The sequence below is a fragment of the Varanus komodoensis genome, unplaced genomic scaffold (assembly GCF_004798865.1).
Source record: "Varanus komodoensis strain SLA01 unplaced genomic scaffold, ASM479886v1 scaffold1, whole genome shotgun sequence".
Classification (NCBI taxonomy): Eukaryota; Metazoa; Chordata; class Lepidosauria; order Squamata; family Varanidae; genus Varanus; species Varanus komodoensis.
Window position 1 is genome coordinate 51681652 of NW_025335268.1, and position 20435 is coordinate 51702086.

Genomic DNA, 20435 nt, shown 5'->3' on the forward strand with positions numbered 1-20435 from the left:
ACAGAAGCATTATATTAGTGAAACTACTCACTAAAATGCATTAGTGAAAATAGCATGCAAAAATTCATGTTTGGGCTGCAACAAGTTTAGCACAATCATAAAAAATCTCTCAGCATTTGTTGGCATGGTTTTTCCAGGGTATGTTCTTTGGGCTAGCAGTTATTCGTGATGACACATTATCTGACATGGTGGTAGAGTCAAATTGGTTAATACACACGAGAAGTGCACATGAAAAAATTACAAAGGGTAGTGAAATGGGACAGAATGGACTGAAGATGAGAAAAACGAACAAATGGGCAGGGTTGTTCATCCATACTCATGGCAGCACAGGCATTTTTAATTGAAGGTGGCTGGCAGCATGACCCCTTAAGTATTTCCCCATTATTAATACAGAAGGAAACGAAATTCACAAGCTGTTTCTCTTGTATAATTCCTCCCCTAGAAAAGATTCTTTGCCCACAGCAAACCACAAGAACAATTAAAAAACACAAGTACACCACTCCAAAAACATAACAGAAATGAGTATTAACACCTCCCATATCTATAGGAATTATGCCCTGATGAAATGCAGACATACTCGAACTATAGCAAATGTCATAAATATTCCATGACTATAAAATTAGGTTTAATAAAGCACCATGTTAACTTCTGGTCCCCTAACATAGTTTTATTTAAACAAAGTTGTAAAAATAGAAAACCAAGTACAGAAGAATAAAACTTGAATGTGCTACAGTTTCCATCCAGAATTACTTATGAATTACTTGTCAAGTCATACATAAGGACCAAAGTGAACAAGGAAAACCATAAGTAGTTAATACAGAGCATCTGATTACCTGCTGTTTTCTGAATACATACAATTCAAAATACAACAGCACTAAAGTATAATGAATTGGTGTTAACTGTTGATGGTTTATATAAATATTTAAACTGCTCTCTGACCAATCTTGAGGGAAGGTGATAAAACTGGTTCAGGTTCCACATTAGCTGCTTTCACAAAATGCCATTACAAAAGAGAGAACCCAAACAACAACCTAAATAAATACTGTTTCAGCTTTCTCATTCATTATTCAACAAGGGCATGTCAGTGTCCATTGGCACAGGAGCAAGTTCACACAAGTAAAATAGTGTCGCTTCACTGGCTTCTGCTTCTGTCAATGGTTCCAGTCGAACAAGTTTGCTTTGGGTTGGTTGAGGATCCAGGCCGCTTTCCAGAAGTTCATCCACTTCTAAAGGTTTATCTACAGAGGACACTGACTCAGATGTCCCATTCATACTTTCTGCTGCTGAGCCTGGATTGCCATCAAGGAATGCAAGTAGCGGGAAGGCAGTGTACTGAATGAGCTGCTTATCTATAGCAGAAGAAACAAGCCAAACCAAAACAGTTAACCAAATTCACCAACAAAAAGTTATTGTTTTGGTAGAAAATGACTGAACCTTGTAATTCATTTTATTCAAAAATGCAAGATTTGTGCTGTTCTGTTCACGTCTAAAGGTAAACTGAAAATATGAAAATGGAAGTATGTAACCTAACACTTTCTACACTATCAGAACTAATGTACTAACCTGCTTTGGGGTTAGAATTAGGCACCTCTTGTGTAACTTGTTGTGCACCATTGGTCTTCATTGTTTCAATTCCCTTTGTTTCCACCTATGAAGAGATAATTACACACATCTAACTGTATATTAAACTTGGGAACAGCTAAAACCTGACCAACTATAATCTATGGTTTTCAAGAACATACAAAATGAATTATGTATCTTGAATGATCAGGCAGCTGCGCAGCCAACAGAAAAGCACAACAAGCTGATGCTAATGAATGTATCTAGCTATTAGCGTCCAGAAATAGTGTTCCTTACCCAAATCCCCACACTCCCAGTAAAACTGAAGTCCGATTAGAACAAAACCATGTAACTGCATGCCAATCATTCTAAAGTAATGCAAACCCATTGTTTCAATCAATTCTCAGCTTGTGCTTCTTCCACTTTTTAATAACACACTGTCTGTGACAACTCTCATACTCTACTGCTGTTCCTGCCAGGATAAGCCACTCCAGTGACAGAACTGAAAGCTTAAGAGGTACATGTGTATTTTTTTTTTCAAAATAGGTATCAAATTTCAAGCACTCAGAAGAATGGAAACACAAGGAGCCAGAAATCTATTTCCTTAAATAATGTCATAATCATAACTTCAAGACAATTAACAAAAGAAAATGCCAACAAACCATTAACTGGACCATTTAGCCATTAACAAATGACACCATTTTTTTGATTGCTGTGCTAATTTAAAACTTACTTTTGTACTATTGATATGACCTGTGGGATTCATCTGCACGGAACTTGAAAAAAGCTGAAGACAAAATATATCAAATTTTAAGATACTATATTCAAGATATAAAGTCAGTGATTTGTAAAGTGTAAACTGATCTGTAGAAATTTTCTATAGGAAAAATACTCTGCAGAAAACTCCTAAGTACAACACACAATTTTGTTAGATTTCTCTGAAAGTTTATGGATTTGTAGTTGATATCAATACAGAACTTTCAATGAATACTTAAGAAAAAAATGCAAATATCTACTACTTGTTTCACAAAATAGTTGGAACATAAAAATAAAATATTGTCAAATATTTACATCAACTAGAAGATCTGGATCTATGCTGAACTGCCGTCCGGAAAGCATGGCCTGGAAATCCTCTAAACTGCAATCAATGCTCTCAAGGTAATCCAGGAGTTCAACCCTAAAAGTATGTAAGAACAGCCCATGAATTTTTTAAAGTAATATGCTGTACCCCTGAATCAGATAAAGTGAAAGTCTCTTGATGCAATACAGGCTTTTCAAATAGGTTCAAGGTAACATTTGGGTAACTTAAATTTTTTCAATACCCAAAATCCTGAATAGTTTTCCTGCCCATATCTAAAGCTTGCCATTTATTATCCTTAGCTGATACCTAGAACAGTGTATAAATATAACCATAGAAAGCTCAAAGAACAACCATTAAGACAGCTTGAAATTCAATAGGTATGTTTTTCTAGGTGCCTGCTAATAACTCATGATGTCTGTCAGGACTGGGGACACACACTGATCATGCAAAATGATCTTATAGAAGACCTTCAGTCTCTTAGAAGGGTTTAAAACACAGACTGACATTTGAAACAACAAAGCAAACAGCAAATCTAGGCTAGAACTACCTGTACAATAAACTGAATTCATTATTCAGAGGAACACTGAAGACAGAATGCATCTCTCCCATTATACCTGTTCCAGAAACGAGCAAAACAGTACAAATGAAAATTTTAAATACTCCTGTAGTTCAACTTCATGTTCTTAAAGGAAAGAAAAGCGTGAATTTTAAAGATGACTTGAAACGGTTACTCACTTTCCAAGGAGGTTGATATTTTGTGAGATCACTCCATTCTCACTGAGTATAGAATCCATCATTGAGACAGGATCTTCTGCTGTTAAAGCTGACTGGCTGTTCAACTGAACAGCACTTGACATTAATGGACTTGTGCTATCAGTGGAAGGACTGACAGCATCACTGGATGGAATGGAAACTGGTTCACCATTTGTACTTTCTTGAATTATTGGAGCATAGTCATCTTCATTATCATCTTCTACTATAACAATGTCAGGACTATAGCTGCAATTCAAATTATAGGATTACAGTTAAAGAAACCATCACCACCTTATCTTTGCAGCTTAGCTGGAAGTATGGATTATCTATCTCTCTGTTCACAGTACTTCTAAACCACTCCACATCCAAACAGATTGTGAACAGTAGGTTAAAACAGATAAAGATCACTTCCTGGTGAGGTTTGTGCTCGAGAGCGGCCTCTCCCTCAGTAAGGGTGCGGACCCGATTGTGTGGGCCCGCTCTCGGAGCCGGATGGATCCGGATGGATTCCTGAAGGCCCTGGGGGAGTTTCCGGCTGACAAGACTGGTGCTCCTGTTGAGGCTCTGGTCAAACTGTGGAACGGGGAGATGACCAGGGCTGTTGACACGATCGCTCCTAAGCGTCCTCTCCCGCCAGGCAGAGCCCACTCTTCCCCTTGGTATACACCTGAATTGCGGGCGATGAAGCAGGCTGGGAGATGGCTAGAGCGTAGGTGGAGGAAATCACGGGATGAATCTGACCGAACACACTTAAGAGTCCATTATCTGGCCTATGCTGTGGTGGTGAGGGCGGCGAAAAAGAGATTCTTCTCCATCTCCACTGCCTCCTCAAAATGCCGTCCGGCGGAGCTTTTTCAAGTGGTGCATGGCCTGGTTTATCCTGGCCCCAAGAAAGATCTGGTTTTACCCTTGAAGGCCCGCTGTGACGACTTTGTCAAGCATTTCAGGGAGAAAATCGCTCAGATTCGTCACGAGCTAGACTCTACTAGTGACTCAGAGGTTTCTGGGGAGATACCAATGCCTCCGCCTGGTCCAAAATTAATGGATGAATTTCAGTTATTGCAGCCTGATGTTGTGGACAAGGTGCTTGGATGAGTACGTCCCACCACTTGCCTATTGGACCCTTCCCTGTCTTGGTTAATAAATAACGCCAAGCACGGGATTGGGATCTGGATCTTGGAAGTGGTTAACGCTTCTCTGAGGAAGGGTCGGGTACCTGCCTCTTTAAAGGAGGCGGTAGTCCGACCGGTCCTGAAGAAAGCTTCACTGAATCCAGAGATGGCCACTAATTATAGACCAGTGGCCAACATCCCGTTTTTGGGCAAGGTGTTGGAGCGGGTGGTGGCGGGACAACTCCAAGCACTCTTGGATGAAACTGATTATCTGGACCCATTTCAGTCTGGCTTCAGACCCGGGTACGGTACTGAATCTGCTTTGGTCGCCCTGTACGATGACCTGTGCAGGGAGAAGGACAGGGGGAGTGCGTCCTTGTTGGTTCTTCTGGACCTCTCAGCGGCTTTTGATACCATCGACCATGGTATCCTTCTGGATAGGCTAGCGGGAGTGGGGGTTGGAGGCACTGCTCTGCAGTGGTTCCGCTCTTATTTCAATGACCGTTTCCAGAAGGTGGTGCTGGGGGACTATGGCTCTGCACCATGGCAGCTATGCCATGGATTACCACAGGGGTCCATATTGTCCCCTTTGCTGGTTAACATCTACATGAAACCGCTGGGAGAGGTCATCAGGAGGTGTGGGCTGCGGAATCATCAGTACGCTGATGATACCCAGCTCTACCTCTCGTTTTCCACCAATCCAGGTGAGGCAGTGGCTGTGCTGAACTGGTGCCTGGCTGAGGTAATGGGCTAGATGAGGGCCAATAAACTGAAGCTCAATCCAGACAAGACAGAGGTCCTCTTGGTTGGCGGATTGAGCTTCGGTGAGGGTGAATTGAACCTAGTTCTGAATGAGGTTGCACTCCCTCTTAGGGACACGGTCTGCAACTTGGGAGTGCTCCTCGACCCAGAGCTTTCACTGGAAGCTCAGGTGACAGTGGTGGCGAGGAGCGCTTTCTTTCAGCTTCGGCTGATCCATCAGCTGTGCCCCTACCTGGAGAACGACTGCCTGGCGACAGTGACACACGCGTTGGTGACTTCCCAACTTGACTTCTGCAACATGCTCTACGTGGGGCTACCCTTGAAGACGGTCTGGATACTTCAATTGGTTCAGAATAGAGCTGCCAGGCTGTTGACAGGGACTGGGTGTTATGCTCACGTGACTCCAGTCCTCCATCAGCTTCACTGGCTTCCCATTGAAGTCCGGGCCCAATTCAAGGTGTTGGTGATCACTTATAAAGTCCTAAATGGCTTGGGTCCTGGCTACCTGAAGGAGCGCTTACGTCCATATATGCCCGCCCCCTGAGATCAGCGGGAGGCCCTTCTCCAGGAGCCTTCCGTGAAGGAAATTAGGAGGACAGGTACTCGGAGGAGGGCTTTCTCTGCGCTGGAGCCCAATCTATGGAATGCGCTCCCCAGAGAGGTCCGCCTGGCGCCGTCGTTATTTGTTTTTCGTGCCAGGTGAAGACCTTTTTATTCAAGCGTCATTTTAATTGTTAATGTTATTTTTATTTTAAGGTTTTTTTGGCCAGGGCAACTTATTTTATACAGTTACATGTATTTTATAATGTTATTTATGTATTTTAATTTATTTATTTGTAAGCCGCCCCGAGGCTTCAGCGAATGGGGCGGCCTAGAAATTTTCTAAATAAATACATACATACAGACAGACAGACCATATATTTCAAAACAAAATTAACATTAAGACACTGGCTAGTCAGCAAGAAAAGGCTTCCTAGAATATGACTGTGTTTAGCAAACACCAAAAGCAGCACAGTATTGGTGCCTGCCTGGCCTTCCAAAGCAGTGAATTCCACAGAAATTGGGCTGCCACAAGTGAAGGCATTTATCCTAGTATGCTCCAGTCAGGCCATGAGTCTGTGTAATACCATTAGAAGACTGTTCTCTGATGATCGCAGTTACTGAACAGGTTGGTAAGAAAAAAGATGTTCTCTCAAGTTCCTTCCTCTCAAGTTATTCAAACCTTTGTGCACATATTAAAACCTTAAACCTGGTCCAATAGCAAAGTAGTTGAGAACCGCCTCTTTTCAGCTTATAACAACAGCTGAATTACTCCATTTTGTACTAATCCCAGCTTCCTAGGGAAGGTTTAAGGGAAGCCCCAAATGGACCACAATCCAGTCTTGAGGTTACTAGTGATTATATCCTGAGGTTACCAAGCTATCCTGTCCAGGAGTGGGTGCAGCTGGCTAACCAAGTTGATATGGTAAAAGATACTCCAAGCCACAGCAGCCACTTGGAACCCCAGTGACAGTGATGGATCTAGGAGTTCCCAGAGACTACCAAGTTGATCCTTCAGTAGGGAGTGCAACCCCATCCAAAACAGGTAATAAACCTATTTCCTAGACTCAGGAACCACTTACGCAGAGGATTTTTGTCTTCCTAGGATTCCAGTGTATTTGCTCTCGTCCAGACACTGATGTAAAACTGGCATAAGTGCTTCCTGATTCAGTTGTCACAGGGAAATATAGCTAACATGAGCATACTGATGGCACCATTTCATATCCCCTAATGAGTACCCCCAGTGGCTGCATATAGATGTTAAATAACATTGAGGACAGGATGGCACCCTAAGGAAGCCCACAGCTCACTTGCCAGGGCTTTGATCAAGAGTCATCCAATGTTATTCTCTGGAATTGGCTTCACAAGTAATACAGGAACTACCAACACAATGGCTGGGTTCAGATAACACAACAAGCCATGGTGATTTTTACCACTGCTAGTCTGTTATCCAAACCTGGACATGGATCTCACCATGGTAGGTTTGGCCTTTAAAAACCACAAGAAGAAACAATGGTTTGGCTCTATGGTTTCACCATACCATTGTGGCCTGTCATATTATCTGAACTTTGGATCATGATTTCCACAGACCTGGCATGTAGCTAGCACAGAGCCCTCTGGAAAGGGTGGCAACTGCAGGAGTCATGCAAGCCATCCAGCCTCTGTGTGGATCAATGAGGAAGGGGCAAACAACTTAGGCAGGAGTGATGCACCTTGGGACTGAATTTCAAGCATAGTGGCTAATGGAATATGTTCAATTCTCCTACTGTTGGCATATAAGATGGAAATTATGATTAAGTAGAAAGCACTTGTCTGGCAGGTAGTTCAAATAAAAAAAAAATACAAAGCAAGGTAAGCATGCAAAGATGCTTGTCATGTTGTGCGAATGCAGTCAGTGCCTCTACCCACAGAGTCAATCAAGAATATCATGATCAATGATATCAAAAGGCAATGAGAAATCAGCACTAGCAGAATCGCATTCCCAGATACAGGTCATCCCTCAGGGTGACCAAAATTGATTCAGTCCCATAGCCAAGTTGAAACCCAGACTGAAAAGAGTTTAGATCACTGGTATACTCCATCCGTTGCTTTGCCGCCCACCACCTTCTCAAGAACCTCAAAAGGGTATTTGCTACCAGGCAGTAGGTACCAAATACCATTAGGTCAGGAGTGTTTGCTTCAGGAGGGGTTGCACTATTGCCTCAAGGACAGAAGAAACCACCTGCTCTTGCAAAGATGCCCTCACCACACCCGGATCCACTCAGTTAGATGCCCTCCCCACAACTAACTTTTATTAGCCAGGAAAAATAAGCAGAAAAGCATGCAGCCAGTCACACTACTGCAAGCACCTTGTCCATATCATTGGGCTATAATAATTTAAATTGATCACACAAAATTAGGCAGGTACTTGTATCAGACATCTTGTCTGGAGCTGTGCTGGCACCTGCATCATGCTTGCTGCACAGACCAGAAATGTTATCCTCAAAATATAATGCAAAAAGGTTCCAGCGGGTCTTTGAGGGGGGAAGGACCTTATTTGCTGAGAAGAGTATTAACAGGCCCTGGCCCACCTAGAAAAGCTCCATTAGATGTTTACTCAAGGATGCAACCAAGGTAATGAAGTTACTTCTTTGCTTCCTGAACCACCATGCAATAGACACAATGTGCTCGAATGTCTTCACTTTGAGTCTTATGCCATTTGTGCACTAGCCTATATCCAGCCTGTTTCCCTGACTGCAACTCCCCAATATACCAAAGAGCAGAACGGCCTCTATAGCAGTGGAAGAGTGCAGGAGGGTGACAAGACGATGGTCCTCTGTCTCTCTCTCTCTCTCTCTCTCTCTCTCTCACTGACTGACTGACTGACTGACTGTACTATGGGTCTTGACTGAATCACAGCAGCTCTATCCACTGGGAAATCCTCAAGAACATTCCAAAATTGATTTCTATCAGACACCTGGGGCAGATCACCTGAATGTGTGTCCCCATCCACACCCGTGAAGTAGGGAAGTAATGTTATGAGTTCAAACTTTATCAAGAAATGGTCTGACAATGCCTTGGACTGACAATTATTTGGACATTCCCCCACCCTGCCACCACCATTTTCAGACTACTCATCTCATGACTGGGAGAGAGGACCAAACGAGGGCCATGTCCCACTTCATGCATTGAGTTGCTGACAAAGTTTAAATATATTGCCTTCACAATAGCACTTACAAAACAATTGTTGTCCCTAACTGTTAGGGCCTAAGAGGAGTGTTTCATTGTTGAGAGAAAATCTGTTAGCACCTACAAAATATTGCTTACAGTGTCTCTGCGGCAGCACACTTTATAGGTGTACATCCTGAGTAGGCATTAAAGCAAGACATAGGAATGCAGAAGCAAATTTAATTCCAATTATACTTACAACCTAAAAAAAATCTCCTTACTTTGAGTCTGAAGCTGTGTCCTCATTTGTTTCTGGAGTAACTGGAGCCTTTTCTTCATCACCAATATCATCCGTGATGTCATAAATAATAATATCATCTGACAGCTGCTCTCTCTGCTTTAAACCATCTGTTCTGCTGTGTGGTACCTGCATATTAAACAAGGCGTTAGAAACTAGCTTCATAGCAAGCAACATTTAGAAGTCAGCCTTAATCCATTCCTCAAAACGGATCACAAACACTGAAACAGCCTTCCTAATCTCCAAATATTTTAGATGTCAACTCTCATCTGATCTAGCCAGTGTGGATAATCATCAGGAATGCTGGGAGGCAGTTGTAGACTAATGCATCCAGAGAGTACCAGGACGGGGAAGGCTAAACTAGAAGGTACCAAAGTTGGTGAACTCAAGCTTAAACGTATTTGAACTAGATGTATAAATTAGTAGTTTGTAAATCATACAAATATACCTCACTTAAAAAACATGATTTTCCCATTAAAGAGAATTAGTGGGGTTCAGTGGTTAAAAGTGTGGAACTGGAACTCAGGTGATCTGGGTTCTAGTTCCTGCTCAGTCATGGAGACATCTGGGTGACTCTGGGCCAGCCACAGACTCTCAGACCAACCTGCCTCACACAGTTGTTGTAGTGGAGATAAGACTGAGAGCAGGAGGAGGAAAATTATGTAACCCACTGAGTTCTTTGTAAGAAAACAAGGCAGGGTATAAATCTAATAAATAAAATAAATAATGCATGTCATTATTCTTACGTATTTTATGTCTATCTGCTGACTGTCCAGGCACTTTATGCAGAATGAGGAAGTAGTACACATTTAACAGCAAGGCAAAAAAGATGGGGTGAGCAAAATTTTGCCCTAGTAAAACCTTAGTCACTTGATACCTGGCTTGAGCATTAACTGGGATAGTTTGGCTTCATTTGGGTAAGCCTGTGGGTTACTTTGTACACCATTTTAACACAGGCACTGGCATTTAAAAACAAACACTAAATCTCAGGAAAGGTTTGCCATGATGTTAATAATTTTATCAGTAATCTGACTTTTACTAAAAAAAATATGGTAATAAAGATGGCTTGTATGTTCAATTAAAATAATTGAAACTATATATTAAAGTACAATTTGAATTCTGCTCAGAAACAGGCCAGTAGCCAGGGAAGCTGCTTCACCAATGTAGTTCCCTTTAACCAGGCCACAACATTTTCAAGTTTCTGAAAGGTTTTTGAAGGCAGCCCACATAAGTGTGTGTTACAGTTGTCCAAATGGAATGTAAGTAAGTCGTTCATGATCATGGCCAGACTGGACAATTTAGGATCAGATGCAGTTGGTACATTGACCTCAGTGTCCAAACAGGCCCCTGGCCACTGCTGAGGCCTGGGCATCCAAGATTCAGGGCCATACGTAAGAGAAAATAAGCCACAATATTGGGTCTTACCTCATGGTCTATAAACAACTGTTTGTCAGAGTTTGTGTTCTAAACTAGGAAATGTGTTAATCATTACTTGGTTTGATTTTGAATTTGAGCAGTATAGTTTCAGATAGAGCTGACATATTTGGATAAGAGTACTCAAATGTTGAATTATATACCAATGAAGAGGAAACCTGTTGATGTGCACACAAGGACCAGAATAAATTTTTATCAGAAAGCTGCCTGGGTGTATCTTTTGCCCTTTCAGAAGCCTATGCAGAAACTGGCTCAATATAATGGAAGTGTTTGCTTGGAACTGTACTCACCAGGCCCTTGTCTCATTACACAGTGAAGGATTGATTTTGTTCTGTATTCTCATTTTAAACTGCATTTCACCTGTCAACACAGCCTTCTTGTGGTTATTGTCCAATCCAACATTTCATTACCTTACCTAAGTATATTTCACAATTAACTCACATGTTTGCTTTCTGTTGGTTCTGTAACTATCTGCTGGAATAAGTTGGTCTTTGGAGCTCCATTAGTATTCAGTAGCAGTGGGCTAAACCAGAAAAGAAACAAAAACATTGAGAAAAAAGTTTCTAAAATGGCACATGCTCATGAAAGATTATATTTTCAGAAATTTCAAATACTTACCGTTTGCGTTTCAGACTTACAAGCTGATTATTCTGAACAAGAGTAACAATAAATTGTACAATCTGCAGAAACAAAAGAGAATATTGTTTTTATCTGCAATCTTGAAGGCACATCAGGGAATAAGTCAAGCTGAGCTCAACATAACTTAGGGTAATCCTTTGCATGTCTACTCACTAAGTGCTTTTACAAAAAAAAAAAAAAAGGGAAAATTACCCATAACAATTTTTCAAACAAGTCTTCACTTTCTAAATCAAATAAAGTGAGATGGTAGTAGGATTAGACAGACTATTCTGAACCATTTTTGCACACAATATGAACATCCAACCACCTATATCTCAAAATGAAAGGCTCCAGTACACAGAAAATAAGAAATGTTATGCTGGGTCAGGCTCATCTAGTCCAGCACTCCATATAGCTGGTGGCAAAGCAGCTCCCCACAGGATCCCTCCAGCAGGATGAATGCAAGACTTCCTCCTGCCCAAGCTCCTCTGCGACTGGTGTATACAGGCATGCTACCTCTGGTAAAGGAGGTTGCACACAGCCAGAAAGGTTAGCAGCCAGTGAAAGCCTCCTCCCTCATCAGTCTGTCTAGTCTCTTTTTAGAGGCTTCCAGAGTGGCAACAAATTTCATAGTTTATATGCTGTATGAAGTAGTATCTCCTTTTATCTGTCCTAAACACCCCACCAATAAGCCTCATGGGATGACATGGGGTTCCAGTGTTATTGGGGGGGGGGGGAGTGAGCAAAAATTCAGTGAGGATGCAGAAATATGCATTTTGAAGAATCCAAAGTTAATCTTTTAAAATAATTGAAAGATGCAGAAACACAGATGTGTCCAAACAACACTATTGGTTGATTAAATTATCTATTCCTGCTGTAGTACTTTGAAAAAATCCTTTGCAGCAGGTATCAGGGATGTGCAGGAAGGAAGAGGAAACTCCTGCTGCACCAAGCAGACTTCCACTCACACAACACTGATTTTAGTTCAGAAAATCACCAAAGTGTTTTGGGAATATCAGGGATTTTGTGATAAAGCAATATTGTGTCAAACACTTGAGTATATTTCAAGGAAAATTCTTCTACTGCATAACCAAGTCTTATTAATTTTTGAGTCTTTAGAAGAGGACAGCCAGCAGAGCTGATTTGCAGAAAGGTTTAGCAAACACTTAACAGAAATTAAGCAATATGTTTAGTAGTGAGCGGAATGATGTAGGGAATACAGAATGCTGGTGCCTTCCCCTTCAGCAGATATTGGCAAATGTGAAGCTCATAATCAGTTTTTAACTGGGCAAGGATATTTTCTTGGGTAAAGTTATTGTTGGATGGATTTGACTATGAACAGACTACTTGTGGGAATTCAAACCATTTCTCCACCGGTTTTTGAGCAACTAATTGTTACATGTTTCTTTAAGGTGTTTGTTCTATTTATATCCTGTCATTTTTCCACCAAGGAACCCAATGCATCTCCTGTGGTCTTCACATAATGGTCCCCTCCATTTTATCAACAACAACCCTGTGAGGTGGATTAGGCTAAGATTCAGTGTCTGGACAAGAGTAACCCAGTGAGCTGCATGGCTGAGTGTGGACTAGGATCCAAGTCTCTTGAGCTCCTGTCAAGCACTAAACATGCTGCACTGTTCAGTTATTGGCTTTTCCTGGTAATTATACATACTTTATAAATTTAATTGGATTTAATTTTGAATATATAATTTTAGACACAGCTTTATGCATAGTTTAACAGAAAAAGGCATGCAAACTCCCTGCATGCCCCAGCCACTACAAGATAGCACCCTTAATTATTTTTAGATTGAGGGTGCTATAGCAAAGTAAACACTGCATTGTTTAAGTCTAAAGTTTATTAAGAGAATTTCTTTTTCAAATGTGAATGAATGTAGTCAGACTTTAAAAAACCATTTTGAATATAAATTACATATATTAACCCTTCTTCCAATTTTATATTCAGGGTGCACAAACCTGACTCCTTTAACTATACTGTCAAAACTGGTATATATAAAAAAACTCAGAAAAAACTGAAAATAGTTCCTTTACAATTCCACACAACCATGCCCTCAAATCACGTATTTCTTTGCCCCTTTTCTAAGGTGGCTCTGAAGATGATCATACCCTCCCTTCCAACCCCCTAGTTTTGGTTGTATTTGTGCACTCAAAAATGCTGTTGTTATAATGGGAAATTTCACTTGCTTGTAAGCACTGACTGCTGTAGTTGCAAGACGGAGTGGCTAAAGAACCCATAGGCATTATGTTCATGGTTCCAGTGCGACCTGAAAACCAGTTCTCTAGCTTGTCTCATCCCCAACAAACCAAAAAAATAGCCTACAGTTTGTTTTGGTGTTGTCTCTCTGGTTTGCTAGGGAAACAAACCAGAGAACTGTTTTATGCATCAAACTAAATCAAACACAGACTGAAAGTCTGTGGGCTTAATCTCTCTTGACTGCAGGGAGAACAACATGAGCAGCCATGGCTTATCATGATGCACAAATCAGAAACTGTTCAAGCCATAAGTTTACAATAAATACGTCTCTACCTTTACAACAGCCCAAGTTTACTGTTAGAGGAGTAGCTGGTGTAGTTTTACATTTAGTTCCCCACCCCCAAATTTAATTATTGATTTATGAATCACAAAACCAGTTGCATAATTACCTTACGAATCACTTGCTGCTGTTGCAGATGTTTTGCTCGCAGTTCTGCGACTTCCCGCCAAAGAGATTCATTTTCTCTGTTTTAAAATGTTTAAACTCAATATAAGAATAATTAACTCAATAAAATACTAAGAAAAGTTTCTTACACAGTCACTCTAGCAATCAAGTAATTAAAGAGTTTAGAATAAAGTTATATTTCAAATCTAAACATTCTAGATGAAAGTCTATCTTTCTCTATTTGCTACTCCCCCCTCCGAATATCAAAGTTTTGCCACATTAGCTTTCACCACATTTACCTCTTCAGAGCAGAAAGCCTGGATTCAATAGTCTCTTGTTTAATTTGAACCTTCTGAGCACTACTTATGATTTTAGAAAGGTCTTCCTGGCGAATTTTATTTTCTTCAGGTCTTGAAGATGAAACCTGTAAAAATTACCACCACAAATATTATCTTTCAAATTAAAATAGCATATTATTTTATCCTTTAAAATTATGATCATCCCAGATTACATTAATTCACTGAGTATTCTAAAAAATGCACAAAAGTAGAGCAGTAATCTTAATTATAAGTTCTATGTACAGAAAAGGTAATTGTCCTTCAAAAATAGAAACTAAATTCTTATGGTGATTATTTGACATCTGACATTCTGCCCCACTTTGTGAACATTAAGAGACAGTTCAAAGGTTCTAGAAAACCTTTCACTAACCTTTCTTTTAATATGCTCTAGTAAATCTTCTCGCCCTTGCTTGAAATAGAGATGCTGGAATTCAACAGGGCCATCCCTTTCTAACTTGACAATGCCAGAATCAACATGGACTACCTTACGGAAACCATCTAAAAAAACAAAAACAAAACAAAACATCAGTTATGCAAAATTGTTTTAGAATATTCAAGGCTGCAGACTTCATTCAATAAAAAACTCCAAAATTCTACCACAGCTTTGTTTAAGTAAGTTCCATTCATGTTCAATTGTCCATGTTTTGTCTTCCCAGTGCTATTCTGCTAGAAAGCTGCCCTTCTTAGTACAAGCTTCTGTGATAGATCAGGAGCATATCAAACAGTATAAACATATAAAGCAGTGTTCTGCTTTGCTTTCCTTCTAGATTTTACCAAGAGAGAACCAAGCAGTCACACATGAAGTTTTTATAATTCTGCCATTTGCTTAGAGAACTGCTATGAAAGCAAGCACAATTTATCATTCCTTCCAGCTTAAAGCCAAGGGCTCTAAACCTGGGAAGAGAATGAGAAAGCAACCTTCATAATATATTAAACAGGGTAACACTGTGGCTTAAAACATCAGTAGCTTAAACCTTAGAAAGTGAATGGAACACAAGCAGTATTCATAATGCAATCCATTCTACTGCAAGTCACTGTTGTGCATACCTGTACAGCTGCCATAACAGTTTGGTTATACTGAGTACCATTCACTGACAAAAACATTCTTTTCCCTTTCCCATCTCCTTTTTTCTTGTGTTTCATATCTTTTTAGATACTACACCTGTGGGACAATGGTTGTATCGCTTTACTGATTACATGTAAGCTGTCTTGAGATACTTTTTGTTTGGGGAGTGTGGAAAAAATACTTTATATGCACAAATAAATCAAATATTGTTGCTACTGTGGATAGGCTACAAAGTTATTTATTCAGTGTGAGCATGGCCAAGCTCTACTGCAAAAAGTGGGGACGGGGGAGAGGAAGGTCATTTTTGATGAACCCTACCCCCTTACTTCAGCTTCCAGTGTCATCTCCTTTACACACCCAAACTTGCAGAACATATTTTGCAGGAGATGGAAAACTGCATGGAGAGGAAAAGTTGGTGTGGTGATTAGTGTGGGACTGAGGACCCAGGAGATGCAGGTCCTAGTCCCTAGTCAGCCATGAAACTGAGTAACTTTGGGCCAGTCACAGACTCTCAGCCAAACCTGTTTCACAGGGTAATTGTTGTGAGGATAAAACAGAGCTGCATAAGCTGCCTAGGTTCCTCACAGGAAAAATGCTGGAATGCAAATATAATGTAATAATAATAATCACTGAAGATCACCTCAACTGTTGAGTCAGCAGAAAAGCTTTCCTATATCATACATAAGAATAGTCTTCCTAGATTGAATTAAAGCTCTATCCAGTGTATTATCCTGCTTCCCCAGTAGCTGATCAGGTGCCTCCTAAAAAGCCCATAGTCAGGACATGAGTACAACAGCATTTTTTCTGGCAATGCTACCAGCATGGGACTTCTTAAACACATAGACAATTCCTTTGTTGTATCCTCAAAAACCAAAACAGATTTTACTTTCAGAAAAACAGATTCTCATTGGGCTGAAGTTAGGACAACTGCTCCCTGCTTAGAATTAACTTTCATAGCACCAAGTGTTCTTCCACCCAGTTTTTTATTTTGGGATGCTCAGTTCAGTGAGTGCTTAAACATGCATCATGTGTTATGCCTGCTTCTTACATATGCATTCTAGCCAGAAAGTGCTTTATAACTCTGATCATCCTGCTTGTATCCATTGACTGTAGAGCTAATTAAATCTGAGTAACAGGTCTAATTCATTACTGCCAAAAAGGAAAACAAACTGAAGACTAGATCTTCCAAAAGTGCAAGATTTTAAGTATAGATTTAAGTCAGTACAACATGTTGCTATAAAACTTACACATATTTAGCTGTCTCACAAAGCTTGCCATGTTGTTGTGCTTGAAGTACTTTGGCAGAATCTCTTTGGCAAACCTTTGCTCATCCAACACAAGGAAACTCTGACCATTCTGAAATTAAGAAAACACACACACCAACTAACAATATGACTAGAAATGGAAAAGGCATTCTACTGCAAATAAAAACTCAATTTGATGTAGTTCAAAAACTCTTTACGGTTTAAAATTAAGATATCTGTAGAACTTTCTTAGGTGTTTAAGACAACTATTTTTGTGTGTGTTCGATCCAATGTCCAAAAGTGGACTTCGTTATCCTCTCCTCCTCCCTGGCAGAACACACACACACCCCAAATCTGCTCCAAAGATCTGTTCTCTGGAGTAGATCCGGGGGGGGGGGGGATTCATTCTGCTGACCAGTACACAAAGCTAGTTCCAAGCCAGTGAACATCACCAAACCATTTGCAGGGGATAATGGCATACAACTTATGTGAGAAAGTCTAATATCTCATTTGTATACAAATTGTCAGGACCAAGCAGTACTGTAATTCTATGGCTGAAAGTTGCCAATAATACCACAAAACCTGTAATATATATATTAACCAATTTAACAAACCAACTTAAGTTAAAAAGTGGGAGCTCTTCCATCTTTGATAGGGCCTAGAACTAACATTCTACTTTTTAACTTGTCCAATAAACTGTGTATGTCCCATTCTGGTTTATAGATCTTACCCGAATAACTAAGAAACTGGTCACAAAAATATTAACTCCTTAATTATTAAGGGGAAATTGTATCAATGTCCTGGTTTTTTTTAATGAAGCTCAAGGTAGAATACATAGGTCTTTTAACAAGATAGTTTACTGGCTGCCAGTTTAACTTATGCAGTATGAATGCACATGATACAGCTCATGCCCTGGGTTAAGACTCAGATGTGAAAAGGCTTCTTGTTACAGGAAATAGATATGGCAAAATTATTCTGATCTCTTAGCTAAATGTAACTACATTTAATAGTATCCCCTCATATTTTTATGACCTTCCACAGCGAAGTCTCATTTTAACATGCCATCTGTTCAAAATGGAATAGACTGGCAGCAGCAAGGTCAATGCAGAGGTTTTAAGAAATATAACATCAGTATGCTTAGGACACTGTCTGAATGCCATCATCTTCTGTGAATTTTGATAATGTGCCTGGTCACAATGGTTAGAAACTCATGCAGGGAAGCTCACTGATGTTGAAAGCTGAGATGACAGTCAGCAGGCCCTGTAGCCTAGAGGTAGTAAGAACACATTAAGATGATGATGATTACTAATTTGATTTATACTCCACCTTTGGCATTCAAAGCTGCTAATAGCGAAAGACAAATAAACACTTGAATAAAACAACACCACAAAATGCATTAAACACACAAAAGCAGAACTGAATATAAACAGCAATTAGCCCAAGAGAACCACTTACATGCCAAAGGCCTGCTTGAATGAAAGCATTTCCCTGCTGTGGAAGGTCAGAGACAGTGCCAGCCTGGCTTCTTTAAGCAGAGTTCCATGGCTTGGCAGCTGTCATCAAGGAAGTCTGTTCTTGTATTACCATGCCTCTGAAGGCAGTGGTACCCGAAGGACCTCTCCAGAAAATCTTAAAACCCAGGCAGGCTTTTAGGGTTTCAGCAATCTTTCAGCCTGCCTAGTCCCAATGCAGCTTTATAGATCATAACCAGCACTTTGAATTATAACCAGCAACATACCAACAGCCAGTAAAGCTGTTGTAACAAGGCCATGTTGCCTGTAACCAGCCCTGGGTCGATGATTTGGCCGTACATGCCAGAACATCTGACATATTTGGGCAGTTTTCAAAAGTAGTCTCACACAGAACATGTTCCCATTAGTTTCTATTCCCCAGTCTGCCTTCGGACTGATGATTAAACAGCCTATTTTTACTTACTAAACAGTTCCTAAGCTTAGACTCAAACATTAGAAACAGGGAAGAAACTATATACCCAACACATCATATGCTAAAAATAAAATGCCACTGTTAGCAAGGCAGGTGCACAACACAAAAGGCAATGTAGAAATTGAGCCTTTCTTGGGATCTGAGTTCTATTAGTCTTAATCATGCAAAGACTATGTATGAAGCATCAATCACTGTAGCTTCCCTATCTGTACAAGTCCCAAGACTATAATGATACTAATAAAACAGAGTCTCTTCTACACTGCAGGGAATAGCAAATGGGGTAGTACTACAACACAGAATTTTGCTCATGTGAGTGCACTGAGATTTCTATGAGAAAGAGAGAGGCTAAAACCAACAGTAGAACATTAGAAAAGTCATGTTAGAGGAGAAAAAGAATCCACCTAGTCCTCACTGTGTTTACTGGTCAGCCAGCTTCCTGTAATACTTAGTCAGACCAGTATCTAAGATACAAGTTTGTTGTTTTTGCATTCCTCTAGAGCTTTAAAACGACCTTGTAATGGACAGAGGTGTGGTGAGAAGAGCAACTCGCCAAGAACTCAGTGAGTTCCTAAAACAAGGCATGAATCAGGCATTTTCAAACTCACACAATTCTCGAATTTCTTTAAAACCATACAGTAAATATTCACGACGAAACTGGTGCCCCGGCCTTTGCGTAGAATCTCAACACCCCTGTATCCTCATGAGTGCTGGGTGTGAATTTTGCCTACAGACCATTTCTCCTAAAAGGGAACAGCCCCTTAGCAAGATACCGAGAAGGGCCGTACGTGCACACCGTTCTCGAAATGCGGTCTATCAGCTTAGGGCGTACTAATACCAATGACGTCTGAAATGGCACATCTGGCTTACACGCACACATTCGCCGCCCCAGTATCTCTGCAGGCCTTTTCCAGAGGGAGAGTTTTGTCAGGGCGACCTAGGATCCCCATGCTGCGGCCCAGTGACTGTTGAGGCCTTCCTGCCCCAGCCTCCTCACGCCCATGTGCGTCCGCTTGTGCACAGTGTGGGGGTGGTTTGATCGCAGGCCACGATGTCCTTTACAGACGTCGGCGGGGACCCCACGAGGATTTGCTACCCGCCTCTTCCTCGTTATAAAATAAAAGCCAAATCACTGCCTGGCCACGCCCCCCTCGCCCACACGGCGGCTCCTCGCTTTTCCCTCCTCCGGGCCTTTTGTCCGACTGAAAAGACGATAAAGAAAAAATGGGTGCCGGCGAAAGGAGCATCAAAAGAACGCGATCCCCTCAGCCAAGAGGCCGAGTCCTTCCCTCCTCCTCTCGCCGTCGCGCACGAAGAAAGCCTCGCCTCGTCTCGCCTCGCCTGGGCCTCCTTTGGGAACGCTTACCTGGCTCCAGGTGATGAGCTGGTTACTAGGCGCGTCGCCCACCAGAGCCCACAATTTGCTCAGGAAGGCCGGGACGGCGGTGGCGGCGCCCGCGTTCGCCGCCGACGCGACCGGCTGCTGCTTCATCGTGATGAGCCGAGGCAACCTCAGCCAGCACTCTCCTTTCCGCTCCAGCCACGGATCCCCTCTAGCCCCCACGCATGCGCGACGAAAGGCACGCGCAAGGCCGCGAGCCCTTCGCCCCGCCCTTTACATAACGGATCCACGTGCGCAGACCTCACGTGCCACAACAGCGAGAACACTTCCCTTTCATTGGAAGAAGGCAGGAAGAGCTTGTAGGGTACCTATTGCCTGGGCACAAAGTGAGACGGAAATTTCCACCAACGTGAAATGCAAAATAGAGAACAGCGCTAGCCAATCAGGAAAAGGTTATCCTAATAAGAATGGAAGCTTGAGGCAGCGTCGTGCAGCTTCGCCTGTTTGGGGCGGGGCGGGGAGGTGACGAAGGCGATCTCGTA

General features: G+C 41.4%; 1 protein-coding gene across 2 annotated transcripts; it reads right to left on the reverse strand.

Moving 5' to 3' along the window:
* Window positions 1–646: 646 nt before the first annotated feature.
* On the reverse strand, window positions 647–20130 carry HSF2 (heat shock transcription factor 2). 2 transcript variants are annotated; one of them, XM_044425547.1, is made up of 13 exons: window positions 19918–20129; window positions 16614–16722; window positions 14671–14798; window positions 14262–14386; window positions 13967–14042; window positions 11306–11367; window positions 11129–11210; window positions 9237–9382; window positions 3377–3640; window positions 2632–2737; window positions 2294–2347; window positions 1564–1648; window positions 647–1349 (listed from the first exon to the last, which is right to left on the reverse strand). In XM_044425547.1, the coding sequence occupies exons 1-13, from the start codon at window positions 20041–20043 to the stop codon at window positions 1057–1059; spliced, it is 1656 nt and encodes a 551-aa protein (XP_044281482.1). In that variant the 5' UTR covers window positions 20044–20129; the 3' UTR covers window positions 647–1056. The 2 variants fall into 2 exon arrangements, with proteins under 2 accessions (XP_044281482.1, XP_044281491.1); XM_044425556.1 differs by lacking the exon at window positions 2294–2347 and having other exon boundaries at window positions 19918–20130.
* Between the last annotated feature and the right edge of the window lie 305 nt (window positions 20131–20435).